The sequence below is a fragment of the Heterocephalus glaber genome, unplaced genomic scaffold (assembly GCF_053883595.1).
Source record: "Heterocephalus glaber isolate CG9 unplaced genomic scaffold, H.glaber_assembly_v1.0 deba00001673, whole genome shotgun sequence".
In the NCBI taxonomy this organism is placed as follows: domain Eukaryota; kingdom Metazoa; phylum Chordata; class Mammalia; order Rodentia; family Bathyergidae; genus Heterocephalus; species Heterocephalus glaber.
In genome coordinates, this window is record NW_028258410.1 from 18,701,253 (window position 1) to 18,717,684 (window position 16,432).

The 16,432-nt window shown below is 51.8% G+C and overlaps 1 protein-coding gene across 3 annotated transcripts in view; it reads left to right on the top strand.

Moving 5' to 3' along the window:
• The window catches only part of Ube2v1 (ubiquitin conjugating enzyme E2 V1), a 29,595-nt gene extending 18,768 nt beyond the window's left edge, over positions 1-10,827 (top strand). For 2 of the 3 annotated variants that reach the window (XM_004858063.3, XM_013077137.3), the window contains exons 3-4: positions 7,635-7,760; positions 9,163-10,827. In XM_004858063.3, the coding sequence (XP_004858120.1) occupies positions 7,635-7,760; positions 9,163-9,309 (273 nt within the window). In that variant the 3' untranslated portion in view covers positions 9,310-10,827. Of the gene's footprint in view, positions 1-4,606; positions 4,722-7,634; positions 7,761-9,162 lie in introns of those variants that run through there. The other variant, XM_013077138.3, reaches the window with a different exon arrangement.
• Positions 10,828-16,432: the final 5,605 nt, after the last annotated feature.

The window sequence follows — 16,432 nt, forward strand, 5'->3', positions numbered from 1 at the left end:
GTTAGCCTGGTTCTCCAAGATTAGTTTTCAATTAGCAATAATTGCACTTTGGATAAAACTCATTGGCTAAAATACTGCCACGGTGCAAAACTTATTTCTCCAAGATTAAAAACAGTAATAATGCCAGGGATTTAGCTCAGTGGCGTCGCTGCCTGCCTTGCAAGTGCAAGGTCCTGAGTTCAGTACCCGGTACCACAAAAGAAAAAAACAGTCATAAAACAAACTCCTGCTTCTAGGTGCTTCCTGTGGCCAACCTATTTGATATCAATATACAAGATACATGTTGGAATATTGGCATAGTTATTAAAGCATCTAAATAAAGCACCTAACTGATCTTATTTTTTACATTGTTTTTCTCAAGAAGAAATTCTATACCAAAATTTAAAAAGCATATACCATGTAACCTAGGAATTCTGCTAGGAATTTACTCTCCAGTTTTCCTGAATGTATCACCAAGGACAGTGTACAAAATTATTTCTTGCAGCATTGTCAATGATAGCAAAATACTGGACATGTGTGTCCATTTGGATGCCACCCCTACCCCCCCTTTAGGAAAAGCAGGTCCTCTGAACCTTAGAGCAAATCTCCCTACTCCAGTACTCCTTGGCACATCCTGACGAGCATCTGCCTGCACAGCAGTTGGATGAGGAGTCGTTCTCCTGCAACTATGGAAGTGCCAATAGTGTGTGTGTGTGTGTGTGTGTGTGTGTGTGTGTGTGTGTGTGTTTTGCTGGGGATTTCTGTTTTTGTTTTTTGTTTTTCTGATGCCAGGGATTAAACCCGCAGCCCTGCACATGCTAGGCAACCCTCTACCATGAGCCACACCCCCCAGCCCTAATGGATGGCCTTCTGTGTTGGACCTTCCTGTGCAATAGATTAAAATTTTGTAGTGTTCTGGCCTCCACTCACTAGATGGCAGTAGCACCCCTGACCCAGTTGTGACAACCATAATACCTGCAGAAAATGCTGAATTCCCCTTTCCAGACAGGGAAGCAAAAATCGTTCTAGTTGGAAAGTGCTGCTCTGCCTGTGGAGTTCTCTGGGGCAGTTTCTGTGCACGGATGAGAGTCTAGATGTGTGTTGCTGCACCTGCTTTCCCAGAGTGCAGGGCCGGGCTTCAGTAGAGCAGCACGTGATTCCCAGTTTGTGGAGGGAGAGGAAAGCGCTCCCCTCTCCAGGAGCTTCTTTCAGCATGGAAACTGCTAAATCCTAGTGCCCTATTGTTTCTGTCTACTTTTGCTAAGGGTACACAAAGATAGGTAACATTCTTTTTTTTTTTTTGGTACTGGGGATTGAACTCGGGTCCTTGCACTTGTGCAGCAGGCGACTAAACCACTGAGCTAAATCCGCGGCCCTTGTAACATTCTTTTTAAGAAAAATGCAATGTTGCAATGCATGTTTTGCAACTTTGTTATCTTCACTTACAGTAGTGGGTATCTTTTTGTATCCATGACCTATTTCTATCTCTCTTAAGAAGGTTTCAGAGAGAGGCACAGTGGTGCACGTGTTTAATCCCAGTGACTCGGGAGCCTGAGGCAGGAGCATCATGAGTTTGAGGCCAGTCTGGGCAACTTGATGAGACCCTTTCTCAAAATAAAATTTAAGGGCCAGGGATTTAGCTCAGTGCTTCCAGTGCCTGCCTTGAAAGCTCAAGGTCCTGAGTTCGATCCCAGTACCAAAAAAAAAAATACAAAATAAAATTTAATACCAGGCATGGTGGTGCACACCTCTAATCCCAGTGCTCAGAGACTGGGGTAGGAGGATTGCTGCAAGTTTAAGGCCAGCCTGGACTACATGACAGGACCCTGTCCCCCCCCCCAAAAAGGGGGGGGGCGGGGATTTATCTCAGTGGTTTTGCTGCCTGCTGCGCAAGCTCAAGGACCCAAGTTTGATCCCCAGTACAAAAAATAAAAATAAATAAATAAATAAAATAAGAAAAAAGAAAAAGGAAGGAAATAGCCTTCGGTTATATGACTGATACATGAGTTTGTTTTTGTTTAAAAAAAAGAAATTCTACAGTGCTGAGTGTATAGAGTAAGAGGCTAACTTAGTTGTCCTTAATTTTTTGCGTTAGGAAAACAGAAAGCATTTCAGATGTTTTTTTCCCTCCAGGTTTGAGTTGGAACTGACTGGATAAAAATTATATATACTAGGGCCAGGGATTTAGCTCAGTGGTTCTGCCGCCTGCCTTGCAGGCACAAGGTCCCGAATTCGATCTCCGGTACCAAAAAAAAAAATTATATATACTCAGGGTGTACAATGTGATGATTTGATATAGGTGTGTACATTGTATAATAAATACCATAATCAAATTAACATACCCATCTTGTTACTGTGTCTGTCTTCTGTAGCAAAGACATTTAAAATGTACTCTTCTAGTAAATTTCAAGTAAATAACCCAATGACTCATCTTGTAACAGAAAGTTTGTGCCCTTTGACCCATTTCCCTCATACTTCAGCCCCAAGCAACCAACAAACTGCTGTCTGCCTCTGAGTTCAGCTTTTAGATACTGCTTATAAGCAACATCATATAGTAATTTTCTGGGTCTGGTTGATTTCACTGGTATAATGTCCTCCATCTGTGCTATTTTGAATGGTGGGATTTCTGTCTATGACTGAATGTTCCACTGTGTGTGTGTGTGTGTGTGTGTGTGTGTGTGTGTGTGTGTGTGTGTGTGTGTGTTTATCCGTTCGTCCATCAGTGAGTGACATTTAGGTTTCTGTATCTTGGCTCTTATAAGTAGTGCTACAGTGAGAAAAAAAGGAACCTATCCCTTCAAGATACCGATTTCACCGGCCATGGTGTCCACACCTGTAATCCCAGCACTCGGGATGTTGAGGCAGGAGGATCACCGGAAGTTCGAGCTACATAGTGAGACCCTGTCTCAAAAAGAAAAAAAGCAGTTTCATTTCCTTTGGATATGTGCCCCATACTAGGTATCTCAACTAAGATATGTAATATGGAAGTTAATCAAATGGATGTTGGACTGAAAAACCAAAAAAAGGCACAGTGTAGGAACACGATGATACTGTAGAAAACAGTAACCACCCCCAAGCGGGAAGCCAGGGAGGAAGCTAGGCTTCCAGGTGCTGTGGGCCTCCAGGCTGGTTGTAGGAGTTGGCTCTGGCCGCCAAGATGAGAGGCTCCTCCTGAGGTACCCCAACAGGAGCAGCAAGCAAACAGGAAAAAATAAGGGCCCGTGTTCTCCTTTTAATTTTTTAATTACAATCATGATTAATTTGACAATTTAGCTTTCGGTTTAGTTGGCACTAGGACTGGCTCAGAGAACTGCGTCATTGCCTAAGAGGGGCCTGTAGGGCCCAGAAGGGAACTGCAGTGGCAGGAAGGTGGCCTCTGCCCTCTGTGGAGACAGTTGTGCCTTGTCACTGTGCGGGAGGTGTGTGCATTCCGTCAGCTCTCAGCCCGCCTTTCTGTGTGGAGACGGCGGCTGGGGCTCTGGCTAAGGGGAGGAGTGCTGTGTGCACCTGTGCCTGTCACTCTGCCTGGGCTGCTCTGGTAACAGCCCGCATCCTGGCATTGGCAGTGGGGTTCTGGCTTCGTGAGTGCAGCTCTGAGATCTCTTCCTCAGCCCAGTCTGATCAACTTCAGCTTCCCCACGTGCTCCTGCACTCACCCCTTGGGTAAGCACAGGTTCCCTTTTGTAATTTTTCAGTCCACTGAGACCTGTTTTATCAGTTCCCTAGGCTAAATTCTGTTTTACAATACCTATTGTGGTGTCTTATCCCTACCTGACCTTCTAACCCCACCCCTTCCCGCCAGGACTGAATGTGGTATGCCATCTCCTGTCACAGCTCCTTCTGGGTCCACCTGCTTTCTGAGCCATTCAGTTTTCTTAGGTTCTGCAGTCATTTCTTAGAAGGCCCATACTTTGCTCTAGCATAGCCTATAAGTGGAGATTGTAATTTACAGGGCTGGAGATATGGCTCGGTGGTAGAGTACATGCTTGACATATAAAAGCCCTGGGTTTGAGCCCCAGAACCCCCCAAAAAGATAATTTATATATTACTACATAAGATTTGAATTTGATAAGATTGATTTGTTGCTGGGTATGGTGGTGCATACCTGTAATTCCAGCACTTTCAGGCTGAGGCAGGAAGGTTGTGGTGAGTTCTCAGCCAGTCTGGCCCACAGAGCAAGACCCTGTCTCAAAAAATCAAAAGAAAGGGGCCCAGGATGTAGCTCGGTGGCGCTGCAGTCTGCCTCAAAAGCACAGGGTCCTAAGTTCGATCCCCAGTACCGGAAAAAAATCAAGAAAAAAAAATTAATTTGTTAAGAATTGAGTTAACAGTTGACTGGTTGACCTGTATAGCCTTTTTATGTATTTAATTTTCTTTATATATTTTTGTAGAAAATACTTTCTTCCCTTAATCTCATCTCACACCTTTTTAATATAAATTTTGTTTTATAATACTTGTAGATTTACAGAAAAGTTGCAAAGCTGATACAGAAAGTTCTGTGTGTACCATTCCCTAATGCGGATTTCCTGTTGTGAACCAGTTGCGATACGTTATCATTAGCTAAAGGCCATGCTTTATTTACATGTTCTTAGTTTTTACCTCATGTTTGTTTTTCTTCTAGAATCCTATGCAAGATCCCACATTACATTTAGCCATCGTATCTCAAGCTCCCCGTGGCCATGAAAGTTTCTCAGGTTTTTCTTGTGTTGATGCCCTTAACAGTTTGGAGGAGTACTGGTCAGGTATTTCGTCTCTTGGAATTTGCGGCTGTTTTTTTGTGGTTAGACTGGGTTATCTCAAAATATATATTTTAGGCCCAGGAAAACCTTATAATCCCCAAGCTCCGGGCCTGTAGATCCCAGTGGGTGAAAGAGCCCGAGTGCACAAGTCCACCCTGTCGGAGGCAGGTGCTGTCTGCTGTGTCCTGCAGTCTTCACCTGTGTGCGTGTGAGCTGTGTATATGTGGTCGGTCCTCTGCGGGTCACGGTTAGTGGTTTATTGTTATTTTAGCTGTAGCAGATGGTAGGAATCTATCTGTGGGAAATGACAGAAATGGACTTGATCTGAGTGTATTGTGTCACATTTTGATGGACACTGCCATATTGCCCCATGACACTTAAGCCATGTCATCAAGTGGAAAGTGTTTGTTTCATGATCAAATAACGAATCTCTTTCTTTAGGTATTTTTCATTGACACATACCCCCTCCCCAGTACTGGGAATGGAACCCATTGCTTCACACGTGCTAGGCAAGTGCTCTGCCAGTGAGCTATACCCTGTTTCTGTTGAAGTGCGGTAGTTGTACATATTTATGGTGTTGGGTGCCATAATGTCATGACCCAGTGGCAATAATTAGCATTTCCATCTCCTTAAGCCAGATGATGAATCAGGAGCAGTTTTCCTCACCTGAACAGGACGTTCCTGCACTTCTCCTTTAGGCACATTTTCTTCCTTGGCTGATACCTTTCAGCAGGTACCTAGAGCACTTGTGAATAAAATAAAACAAGAAAACCAGAAACCATGTTTTCTACAAAGAAAATCTTTCTTGGGCCTTTTGATGACCCCTTAACTTCACAGTGTGAACAGTAGTGTTGAGGTCTGATCTGTGCAGTAGTCAGAACCTGTTATTGAGCTGTAGACAGGAGGAGGAGTGAGGTCTGACCAGCACTGATAACCCCAGCATGCAGACCGATGGCTCTAGGATACATAGCAGGATTTTAGGAGGGGTGCAGGGTACAGGGGGAGCACTTACCCTAGTGCGTGAGGCTGAGTTCCAGCCTCCGCACTGAAAAAAAAGGAATTTTAAAGATTCTGATTTTGGTAATTACCACACACAAGCTCATACCCGCCAAAAGAAACTCTTGTATTGGGCCGGGGATTTAGCTCAGTGGTTTCAGCACCTACCTTGAAAGCGCAAGGTCCTGAGTTTGATCCCTGGTACCAAAAAAAAACCCCAAAAAAAACCTCTTATAAGGAACTGTCTTTTGGTTGTGTGGTTAAAACCCAGTGACATGAGAGCTGGCCCTGGATGCAGTCAGTTAGCAGTTCCTTGAGTAGGTGGTGCTGGTGGGGCCGGTACTGGGTGCTGAGGGTGGGTCTTTTGTTAGCATTTCCATAGATTGCTATGTCAGCTGAGCCCTTGTTTGCTTCCTACTTGTTCTCTTTTCTGAGGGGTTTTTCTTCCTTTGAGGAAACACCTTAATTGTGGTCATTTTATAAGTGTGAAGAGCGGCATTCACTCACTCAGCACACACCAAGTGAGCCTGGAGAGCCCCGTGGAGCCCTGCAGGTGGCCCTATGTTCAGGGAGCTCCAGTCCCCAGGGGTCCATGGGCCCGTTGCGGCCTCAAGGTGGAGAACTTGGTGCATTGGAAGAGGAATAAGGAGGCCAGAGGGGCTGCAGAGAGGAGGCAGGGACTGAGGAGAAGCAGGTGTGGGGTGGTCACATGTGGTGACAGCAAGGTTTGGTGGGAGATGTGGGGTATCTTGGAGGTCCGGAGGGAAAAGGAACGGAGGCTGCTAAGCTTCTGCAGGAACTCACCGGATGGGTGGTGATGCCACTTCTAGGAAGAAAGGGCTATGGGGTGAGGGTGAGTGGAGATTTGAGTTTCGGTTTTCCTCGCTTGGAAAATGACTAAGATGCTAACGATTTATGAGCCTTAAAATATGTTTCAGCTTTTCATCCGGGGGTCACTTTTGTCACGTTCTCTAGAGTGTAATGACCTCCTTGGTAGGTTGTGCCCCCAGCCCGAGAACCACTAGATGTCGTTGCTGATGCAGCAGCAGTTGCTTGTGCAGCACAAGACTCCTACTGAGAAAGGGGCACCACTGCCTTAAAGGGACTCACAGGAGGGCAGCCCTGTCCTCCAGGGGTCAGCTGTCATGGGGAGGGTGCCCTGCAGTGTGGTCTTCAGATAGGACCGAAGCTTCAGGACCAGGTGATGCTTGGATTGGGTCTTCAGGCCATTGGGTGGGCATTACAGTGAAAAGGTCCCTGGTGTGGAGATTGGGCTTTCTCTGTTCCTCAACAAAGGCATAGTTGGCATTTTAAGGACTGGCTTTTCTTATGTGGGCCTGGGATCTTCAGCCTCCCCCTTCCCCCACTAAAAGCCAATGAGCTCTCGCATCATCCTAACTGCCAAGGAAAGAGGCCGCAGGGAGGGTGGCACACAGCGGGGCTCCCTTAGGCAGCAGCCAGCCCGAGTGTCCTGCCTCTCACACAGTGGTGTTTCATGCACGGCCATGGACTCTGTGTGAATGGACACTTGGTGTGGCTCCCTGCAGTGACCAATGTCTCCTCACAGTGGTCCCTCCGGTTGGACTCATTGATCCCAACTCAAAACCTCATGGCACTTAAATGTTCTACTGCTCCCCTCCACCCCGTTCCAGGGATTGGATTCAGGACCTTGCGCTTGCGAAGCAGGTGCAGCACCACTGAGCTAAATCCCTGGCCCTGTTCTGCTGCCGTTTATTCCCCCAGTGCCCAGAATCCATGTAAGCCGGGGTAGGAGCAGGGTCCTGCTGACTTGCACATGACAGTGGACTGTGCTGGAAGCAGGGCACCCCGAGTTTGTCAGCAGTAAATGGGGCTTCGTAAGTGCATCTCTTTTGTTCTTTGTTTGTAATTACCTGTTATCTCTGTACCCTTTTTTTCCAGACAATTTATGAAAACCGAATATACAGCCTTAAAATAGAATGTGGACCTAAATACCCAGAAGCACCCCCCTTTGTAAGATTTGTAACAAAAATTAATATGAATGGAGTTAATAGTTCTAATGGAGTGGTAAGTGGTTTTTTCTGCTCCTGCTCATTCATTCCTGTGGGTTGAGAGTTGCTTTGTGCTTAGCATCGGGCTGGGGGTTGCTGTGGCCGGTTATACCATGTGTGTCTGCGCTCACTGCCCAGCTCTCTGCTGGCCGCTTGAGGAGCACTTCCAGTCCCCACAACAGCCCCCTGAGGTAGACTTGAGGAAACTAAGGCGCAGAAGTGAAAGGTCTTGCCCACACCTTTACCTCCTGGGCCTTAACTATTTGTTTTATTGGACTTGTTTGTTAAATTCATTTTTTCTTTTTTTTTTTTTTTTTTGGTACGGGGGATCGAACTCGGGTCCTTGCGCTTGTGAAGCAGGCAGCAGAACCACTGAGCTAAATCCCCAGCCTGTTAAACTCATTTTTATAAGGTGAACATCTCGAATCCCAAAGTCTGAAATCCAAAATGCTCCAAAATCTAAAAACGTTTTGGTTTTGTTTTTTTCTTGTGAGACAAGGTCTCGCTTTGTGTTCAGGCTGGCCTCAAACTCATGGCGATCCTCCTGCCTCTGCCTCCCAAGTGCCGGGATTACAGGTGTGCACCACCACTCCCATCTGTTTTGTGCTTCTGAGACAGGGTCTCACTGTGTAGTCCAGGCTAGTCTTGAACTCATTGTGTAGCCCAGGCTGGCTGTAGCAGTCCTCCTGCCCCAGCCTCCCGAGTGCTGGGACACAGCTGTGCACCACCACACCCGGCTCTAAAAGCTTTTTGAACAGCAACATGACTGTCAGAAGATTGCAGATTTTATATTTGTTTTGTTTTTCATGATGCTAGTGATGGAACCCAGGGCCTTGTGTGTGCTGGGCAAGTGTCCCATCCTCGGTACATCCCTACTGCATACACAGCTTGCAGAGGAGGGGTCTGCAGTGTTGGAGGGCTGTGCCCAGCCCCTGGCCTTGGGCAGCGCAGAATGGTTGCCAGGAGACTGAGGAGACATCCCTGCCACTGCTGTCTGTGCACAGTGTGGCATCTTCGCCCCTCATGTCCCGGCCCCGCCCTGCTTTGGGAAATGCTGCTCTGACTGAGAGATGGGCTCGGTCTGGGCCTCCAGGGCCTTCCTGTCCTTCCTGTCCTGGGTATGGCCCCACCCAGCTGGAAGCAGTTTTTCTTTTGTGAGCCACTTTGGTTTGGGTTGAGTCTCACCAAGAACCAGTGTCACCCTTTCCTTCTCTCAACTTGGGACACAGAAAGGAACAGCAGACTGCCCAAAGGAAGGGAATCCTGCAGGTGGGTGTTCAGCACCTCACAAGTCGTTTTGTGACCACGTTCAGCTTGGCAAGCACACTGTGCTCTCGCTGTACCCACAGCTCGGCCCCAGCAGGCCACTGTTGTGTTCTGGAGCTGAGAGTCATTTGTTTTGTTTCCTTTTTTTGTAGGTGGACCCAAGAGCCATATCAGTGCTAGCAAAATGGCAGAATTCATATAGCATCAAAGTTGTGCTACAAGAGCTTCGGCGCTTAATGATGTCTAAAGAAAATATGAAACTTCCTCAGCCGCCTGAAGGACAGTGTTACAGCAATTAATCAAAAACCCACAGGCCCTTTCCCCCACCCCCACCCCCAATTCCACTTCATCGGTCTTCATTTTCCACAGTAGTAAATTTTCTAGTTACATCTTATAGACCTCAAAGTACTGGAAAGGAAGCTCCCATTGAAAGGCAGTTTACCCTAAGATACTGTAAATGATACTAATTTTTTGTCCATTTGAAATACATAAGTTGTGCTATAACAAATCATCCTGTCAAGTGTAACCACTGTCCAGGTAGTTGAACTTCTGGGATCAAGAAAGTATGTTTAAATTGATTCCCACTATGACTGGTGGGGCACGTCCAGCTCGACTGTGAAAGGACACATCACACAATCACCCTGCTGCTGATGACACGGCCCGGGGCTCCGCCTGCTCCCCTCCCTGCCGCCTCCGCCCCTGGAGCCCTGGCCTGGGCTGGCTGGTTGAGGAGATGTGAAGGTTTCAGGTCGCAGCCTGTGGGACTACTGCTGGGTGTGCGGGTGCTTTGCCTGCACCCTGCTTTCTTTCTTAAGTCTTAAATGACGCCCCTTCCAAGCCATCAACCCGTCCCGCTCTCTTCCACTCCCACCCTTGGCCAAACCATAGATTGTAACCCTCTGTTCCCCTCTGAAATTGGCCTTCGGTGAGGAATTCAGGGCTTTCCTCCTTCTCTCCCCCACCTTGACTGAGGGGTGCTGCTTTTCCCTCCTCCTCCTCTCCCTGGTCACTGTCACTACCCTTCCTTCCACCTGTCCACAACCCTTCCTTTGGCCAGAAGCCATCAGGTAAGGTTGGAAAGAGTCTGACCGCCCTCATGTAGTTTTGGAACCACATTTATTTGTTCTCCACCAGCTGGGAAATGAATCCTGGGCTCTGCCACCTGCTGTCACCGTCAGCCAAGAGCAGAGACCTGCCAGTGCCCCATCCCTGTTGGGCAGGCCCGGAGCAAGGCCACACGAGGACACTGAGCACACGCAGTCCCTCTGGATGGTTCCCTTTCCTCATACGCACTTCACTTCAAGATGCTGAAGAAGGCCTACACGGGCATTGTGCGGTCACCCTTGCCTCCATTTGGGTCTAGTTCAGAATCTGACAGCTGGAACAAGGAACCTGGCCGGGTGCGGACTTTGGCTTTGGTGCTGCTGCTTCTCAGATGCTCAGCAGAGACTAAGGAGCGGCTCGGTGTGCAGCGGACCTGGGACTGGCAGGCCTGGTCTCTGGCACCTGCTGTGCTTCCCACTTTCTGTTCAGGACCACTAAATGCTGAGATGTGGATGCGTACTGAAATAAAGGCAATTCATGGTGTTCCGGAGGGTTTTTTTTTTTTTAAACTGTGTAAAACCACCTTTTGAAACAGTAACTGTCAAGTCTGAAAAGCAAAGATGTTTCCATTCATCTTTTTCTGGGGGAAACCTTAGTTCTAAGGATTTAACATCCTCTAAGTAAAGTTTCACTTAACAGTATTCCATAAGCAGCCTTTTTATTGTCAGACCATTGCCTGATTTTAATATAATAAAGTGTGCGTTAATATTTAATAGGCTGTGCCCTTCTTCCTCTCGGCATATTAATTAGGGACAGAATTTAATGTTTCAGATGCTGTGGGGTTCAGCCCTTTGTGGAAGAATATTTAGGATTTTCAGACTAACAGGCAAAGTTGGGGCTCTTTACATAAGTGCTTCTATAATGAGAAAACAAAATTTCTGCCAAAATTTGTATTGGTAAAACTCAAAACAGAGTACAGTATTTGTCATTTCATGGAATGCCCCTCCCTGGCCAAGTGCCGGTACTGGGGACTGGACCCAGGGCCTCTCATCCAGCCACATCCTGGCCTTTTTAAATGTTGAGACAGTCTCCAAAAGTTGCTCAGGCTGGCTGGGAGTTGGGGTCCTGCCTCCACCTCCCAGAGTGCTGGGGTTACAAGTATGTGCCACTGCCTGGGGTGAAAGTTCTTTTTATAGAGAGAAGGTTTTGCTTAGTGGGCTCCAAGCCCCTGTTCCTGTCACCAGGTCCTCCTGCGCTGTCCGTGTTTTCACCTAGGAATTTAGGGGTAGGGAGGGCTCCTCAGTGTCCTGAGATGGCAAAGCCACAGGTGCAGAAAGTGCCCCCTCAGGCTGGCGAGCAGGAAAGCAGACAGGGGTCTCCACAGGCTGGGTCCCTCAGGGTGGAGACGCGGCTGGCTCTCTCACTGCCTGGCTGCTCTGGTGGTGTGTGGCCACCTGACCTGCCTGTCTGCAGCAGATCCGTGTGGCCTCTTGCCCTTCCCCTCAGGAGTGAGAGGATAGTCATGTTCCTTCTGGCCTGTGTCCCTGTCCCCCGAGCACCGCACCGAGCCACAGAGGAAGTTGGCTCAGCCTCAGGGCCTTCCCCTTGCTCAGCCAGAAGTTAAGAGTCAGCTGGCGAAGCTTTACTCTCCCTGGTGTGGGAGAAAAGATGCCGGTGGGCTGGGAGGGGTTCGTGCTGCTTTGCGGTCAGTCACCTGGGGAGCTCAGCTGCTTCCTGCTGTCACCCTGTCCCCAAGAAGGACCCCGGACAGGTGGATGTTAGCCATCCCTCGGGCCTAGATTCGGTGCCCGCCCTGTAGGCAGAGTTTTAGGTGCCAGACCTCAGGACAAACCGCACCTATGGCCATGGCCAGCTGGCTGGCACTGAGGCCTCTGCACATGGCACGAAGCAGCTGCCCCGTCCTCCGAAGGGCGCTGACAGTGTCCTCTGACCTACGGAGCCCTGCAGTGGGGCCGGAGATGCCACGCAGGGGCAGCGACTAATTCAAGAGTGACGATGACGCCCCACCCTCGGGATGCTGACCACAGATACTGGGGACAGGAGGTGGGATGGGAAGCTCCCTCCCCTGAGGCATCGAGGCCAAAGCCAAGTGTCTAGAAGCAAACGCCACGTAAGGCTTGGACGTGGCTAAAAATCACGTTGAGGTGGGCGTGTGGCTGGGACGGGGACTGCCGCGCTTATCGAGAGGCCTCTGTGCAGCTGATAATGGTATTTACGGACATTGTCTGCACTCTCCCCACCCCACTGGAACGTCAGCTGCAAGAAGGCAGGGCCAGGCCCTATTGTGTTCGCTGCTGTGTCTCTGCGATCTCCCAGAGTCTGGCATGCAGTGGGTGCTCAATAAAAACTCAGGTGTGAGTGAGGGCTGGAAAGTCGGGAGCGCGCCAGTGAGGGGCGGGCTTCTCATCACCTCCTCATCACCGGCTCCCAGTGCGGTCTCCAGGCCAGGGGCCTCTGCCCACCAGCTGTGTGGCCCCGGGCGGGTTCCACACCCTCAGTGTTCGTCGGTGCCCAGCCCTTCCACTCCTGGTCCTCCCAGTTAGCTGCACTGTTCCTGCCCCGTCGTAGGGAAGAGCAGAACCGGGCCACGGGCCCCACCAGAGGGCGCTTGCGCGCTGCGGGCAGACACGGCCACCCGTTGGCCCCAGCCCGCCTGAGGCGGGAGGGGGCGCGCCAACTCGCATACTTGCGCTTGGCCGAGGTCGCCGCGAGCCGCCCGGTCACCAGCCCGCGTGCGCGGTGCGGGCTGCGGGAGTCCGGGGCCGGACGGGGCTGGCTCGTGGACTGCTCCGGAGAGGCGCGGGACACCGGGATCCAGTGAGGACTCTCCATTCCTGTGGTACAGGGAGTGAAAGCTTTTTATTTTTTAATTATTTAATTTATTTATTCATTGCTGTTCTGGGGATTGAATCCAACACCTTTGCACAGAGCTACACACTCGCCCCTTTTTTTAGGGTCTCTCTGTTGCCCAAACTGGACTGAAAATTGTGATCTTCCTGCCTCAGCCTCCCAGAGTGAGGGGCTTATAAGTGTGTGCCACAGCGCCCACCAGCTGGCTTTGTTTTTTGAGACAAGGTCTCGCTATGTAGCCCAGGCTGGCCTTGAACTCACAGCGATCCTCCTGCCTCAGCCTCCCAAGTACTAGAATTAAAGCGTTCAACACCATGCCTGGCCCAGCTGGCTTTTTTATTTCCAGTGTCCAGCCCAGCCCCTCTGAGCCCCTTGCCCCCTCGGAGGAGGGGTTCTGGAGCAAACCTTCCCGGCCTCCTCCTGGCCCACCCAAGCCCCTCCTCGAGCTGCCTTCACCACCTGGTGCTTCCCCAATGGGGCTTTCATGTCCAGCCACCCAGCCAGCCAGCCTTTAGAGTGCTCACTGTGTGCCAAGGCCCACGCAGGAGACACAGAGGCACAAAGGGCTGAACCCACCCTCTGCGTACAGCACAGCAGGAGAAAAACCCCAGCAGAAGGACACATGTCCCATGGGCACGTGGACTGTGAGCACTGGGAGCAGATGAACAGATGGACATCAGGTGAGCTGGTGGCCCTGGCAGCCCTGCCACTGGCTCAGGCCCCTGGGGGAAAGCATCCCCTGCCTGGCAGGACCGGTGGCTCAGCCCAGGTAGTGGCCTCCCCTACCCCACCCCGTAGCAGGTGTTGGGGCCCTAAGGACATCTCCTCAGGCCTGGTCCCAAACCCCAGCTCCTGATCACACTGACCTAGTGACCCTGGCACCCCACCCGCAGGCAGGGCCCCCCACGTCCCTCCCTCAAGCTCTGGCACCCACCCAGGGGTTCCGGGAATGTGATTCTTTTTCTTCCCACATAATGCAGGCCAGAAAGCTGGACCAGCCACTTCCGGCCATGCTGCCCTCACTGCCGCCATGACCCTTTGCTGAGCCAGCTATGGCATCCAAAGGGCCCCACATGCCACAGTCTACACAGCGATTCCAAACCACAGAGCCTTCCCCAGCCCCGGGACATGCCAGGCCCACACTCCCAGACCCAGCCATTCCACAGATGTGTGCCAAGCAGGGCACATAGCAGGGAACAGCATGCAGAAATCCTGTCCTCGTGAAGGGGACATTCTGGGGGTGCTGATGGCCACTGGAGGTGTAGGGAGAGACAAGAAACCAAAAACCAATGGAGAGCAGCGCTTGGTGGCACACCCCTGTAATCCCAGCCCCCAGGAGGCTAAGGCAGGAGGATCCCCACAAGTTTAAGGCCAGCTTGTACTGTACAGGGAGGGAGACCCTGTGTTAAACAAAACAAACAAAAACTGGATGTAGAAGATCAGGTGGTGACGAATACTCTCAGAGAGGAAAATAACCCAGGGAGGGGCTGGGGTGCCAGGACGGGCTGGGGATGTGTTGGAAATGGAAGCACACAGAAGTGGCACCTGAGGAAGGGCCTGAAGTGGATAAGGGGGTGCGTCATGCCAGCGTTGGGGGCAGCGGAAACAGCCCTGAAGCAGGCGTGTTCTGGGCTGAGAGCCACTCCCAGGAGGCCAGTGTGAGGGGCTGGGGGTGCCTGGGGCCAGGGATATGGCTGAGTAGACCAGGGGCCAGAGGCCTTCGGGCCCTGCGTTCCTTTGAAGGAGGTGAGAAAGCCAGGGGCCAGTCCCGGGGAAATGCTTCCCACAGGACACCTCCTGGGTTGTTGGGACTCGGAGGCCCCACCGAGGGGCCTGCAGTACCCCGGCAGTCGGGCAGCAGAGGACCCTGGTCCCCAGGCTGTAGCCCAAGAGCACGGAGGTAAGGTGGGGTGCTAGGTGGAGCCCGTGGACCCCCAGATGGACCAGCCAGTCCAGAGTGACCGGGGACAGGCTCCAGGGAGGCTGTTGTGGACACAGAGCCTAAGACCACGTGTGAGCTCCGCGGGACAGCGTGGCTTCCCCATCAGGAAGGGGCCCCTGCTGCAGGCACAGCCCACCGGGGCACCAGGCCAGGCCAGGGCAAGTGCTCCCCGACACAGCCCTGCAGGCTTCTGATATTAGCAGGATGAAATCCAGGCCAGAGAGGCTGAGCAACCTGCCCAAGACCACACAGCTCTGGGCCACAAAGCAGAATTCAACTCTGGTCAGCACCACCTGGAGCCAGGGCCCTCTGCTGCCCACGCCTCAACCCACGGCCAGGGTGGGCCCCCAGTTTGCACCCCAAGCCCTGAGGGTGCCAGAAGCCTCTCTGGCCTCCCCAGCTGGCCTTCAGCCTGGCCTGAATTTTACAGATTAAGACACAGGGGCTCAGTGAGGTGAAGAATGGGCTCCAGGTGGCTGAGCAGAGCTGGTATCCGAAGCCAGGACCTCGGCCCAGCCCCCAGCACTGTCTGGTCTGGAGCTGTCCTTCTGGCTGGGCTGGGGCCTGGGGCCTGGGGCCCAGGGCAGATGTGGGTGAAGCAGGGACTGAGAGCAGCGGTCAAGGCTCCCTGTGCTTCCTGGTGCAAGCACCTTATCCGGTGACTCACTGACCACCAGCCTGGGGCAGCGACTCGGTCAGGCCCAAGCTGCAGAAGAGGAAGCTGGCTGGCCCCTGCCTATCCTTCCGGGGACCCTGGAGGTACTGAGAGGAGCCCAATGACCCCAAGTGACAGTGAGCAGGGTGCTGGTGTCTGTCGCCTCACCCAACTGCAGGCCTAGACCCAGGGAGCCTGCCTGGCCTGCCCCTCAGGGATGAGCCACCTGCCCCCTGGCCAGGCCTGTTCTTCCGCCTTGCCTGTGACGTTGTACCAAGGACAGCTCTTCCCAAGAAACCATCAACACGTGACCCCACACTTGGCCGGGCAAGGACCCCAGGGGGGCACCAAGCACAGGCCAGTGGGGCTGCGTGACACCAGTGTGCGTGGTGACCTCTGTCCCCCCAGCTTGCCCAGATGTGTCCCAAGTCAGGCCCAGCTGACCAGGCCTTCCTGGCCCAAGTTCACAGACCCAGTACAGCCTCGGGTCTGCTGCCAGGGAGCGAGGCCCAGCCAGGGACGCTGCTGCTGGTGAGTGACCAAGTCCATGGGGCCGAGAGCCAGATGCAGCTGCTGCGCCTGCTCTCAGAGGGCCCTCCTGACAGCACGGGGTCCTTGAGTCTGGGGGACCAGCTGAGACTGCATATGTGGGTAGGACGTGCGCCTGAGGTTCAAGTCCAGGCCCCTGACTTACCACCTGTCCCCATCTGTGACGCAGGAGTGATGGCCGCTGGGAGTGGCTTCTTCTGACCCATGATGGGGCTCCCTCTGTGACAGCAGGGTGTGGACACCAATGTCAGCACAGGAGACACCCAGGAGAAGCCAGCAGCCAGGGACAGCTCCCGGTGCTCACGGGACACGCGGGGACATCTTTGGTGTCACAACCGTGGGGCAGCTTCTGACCAAGGAT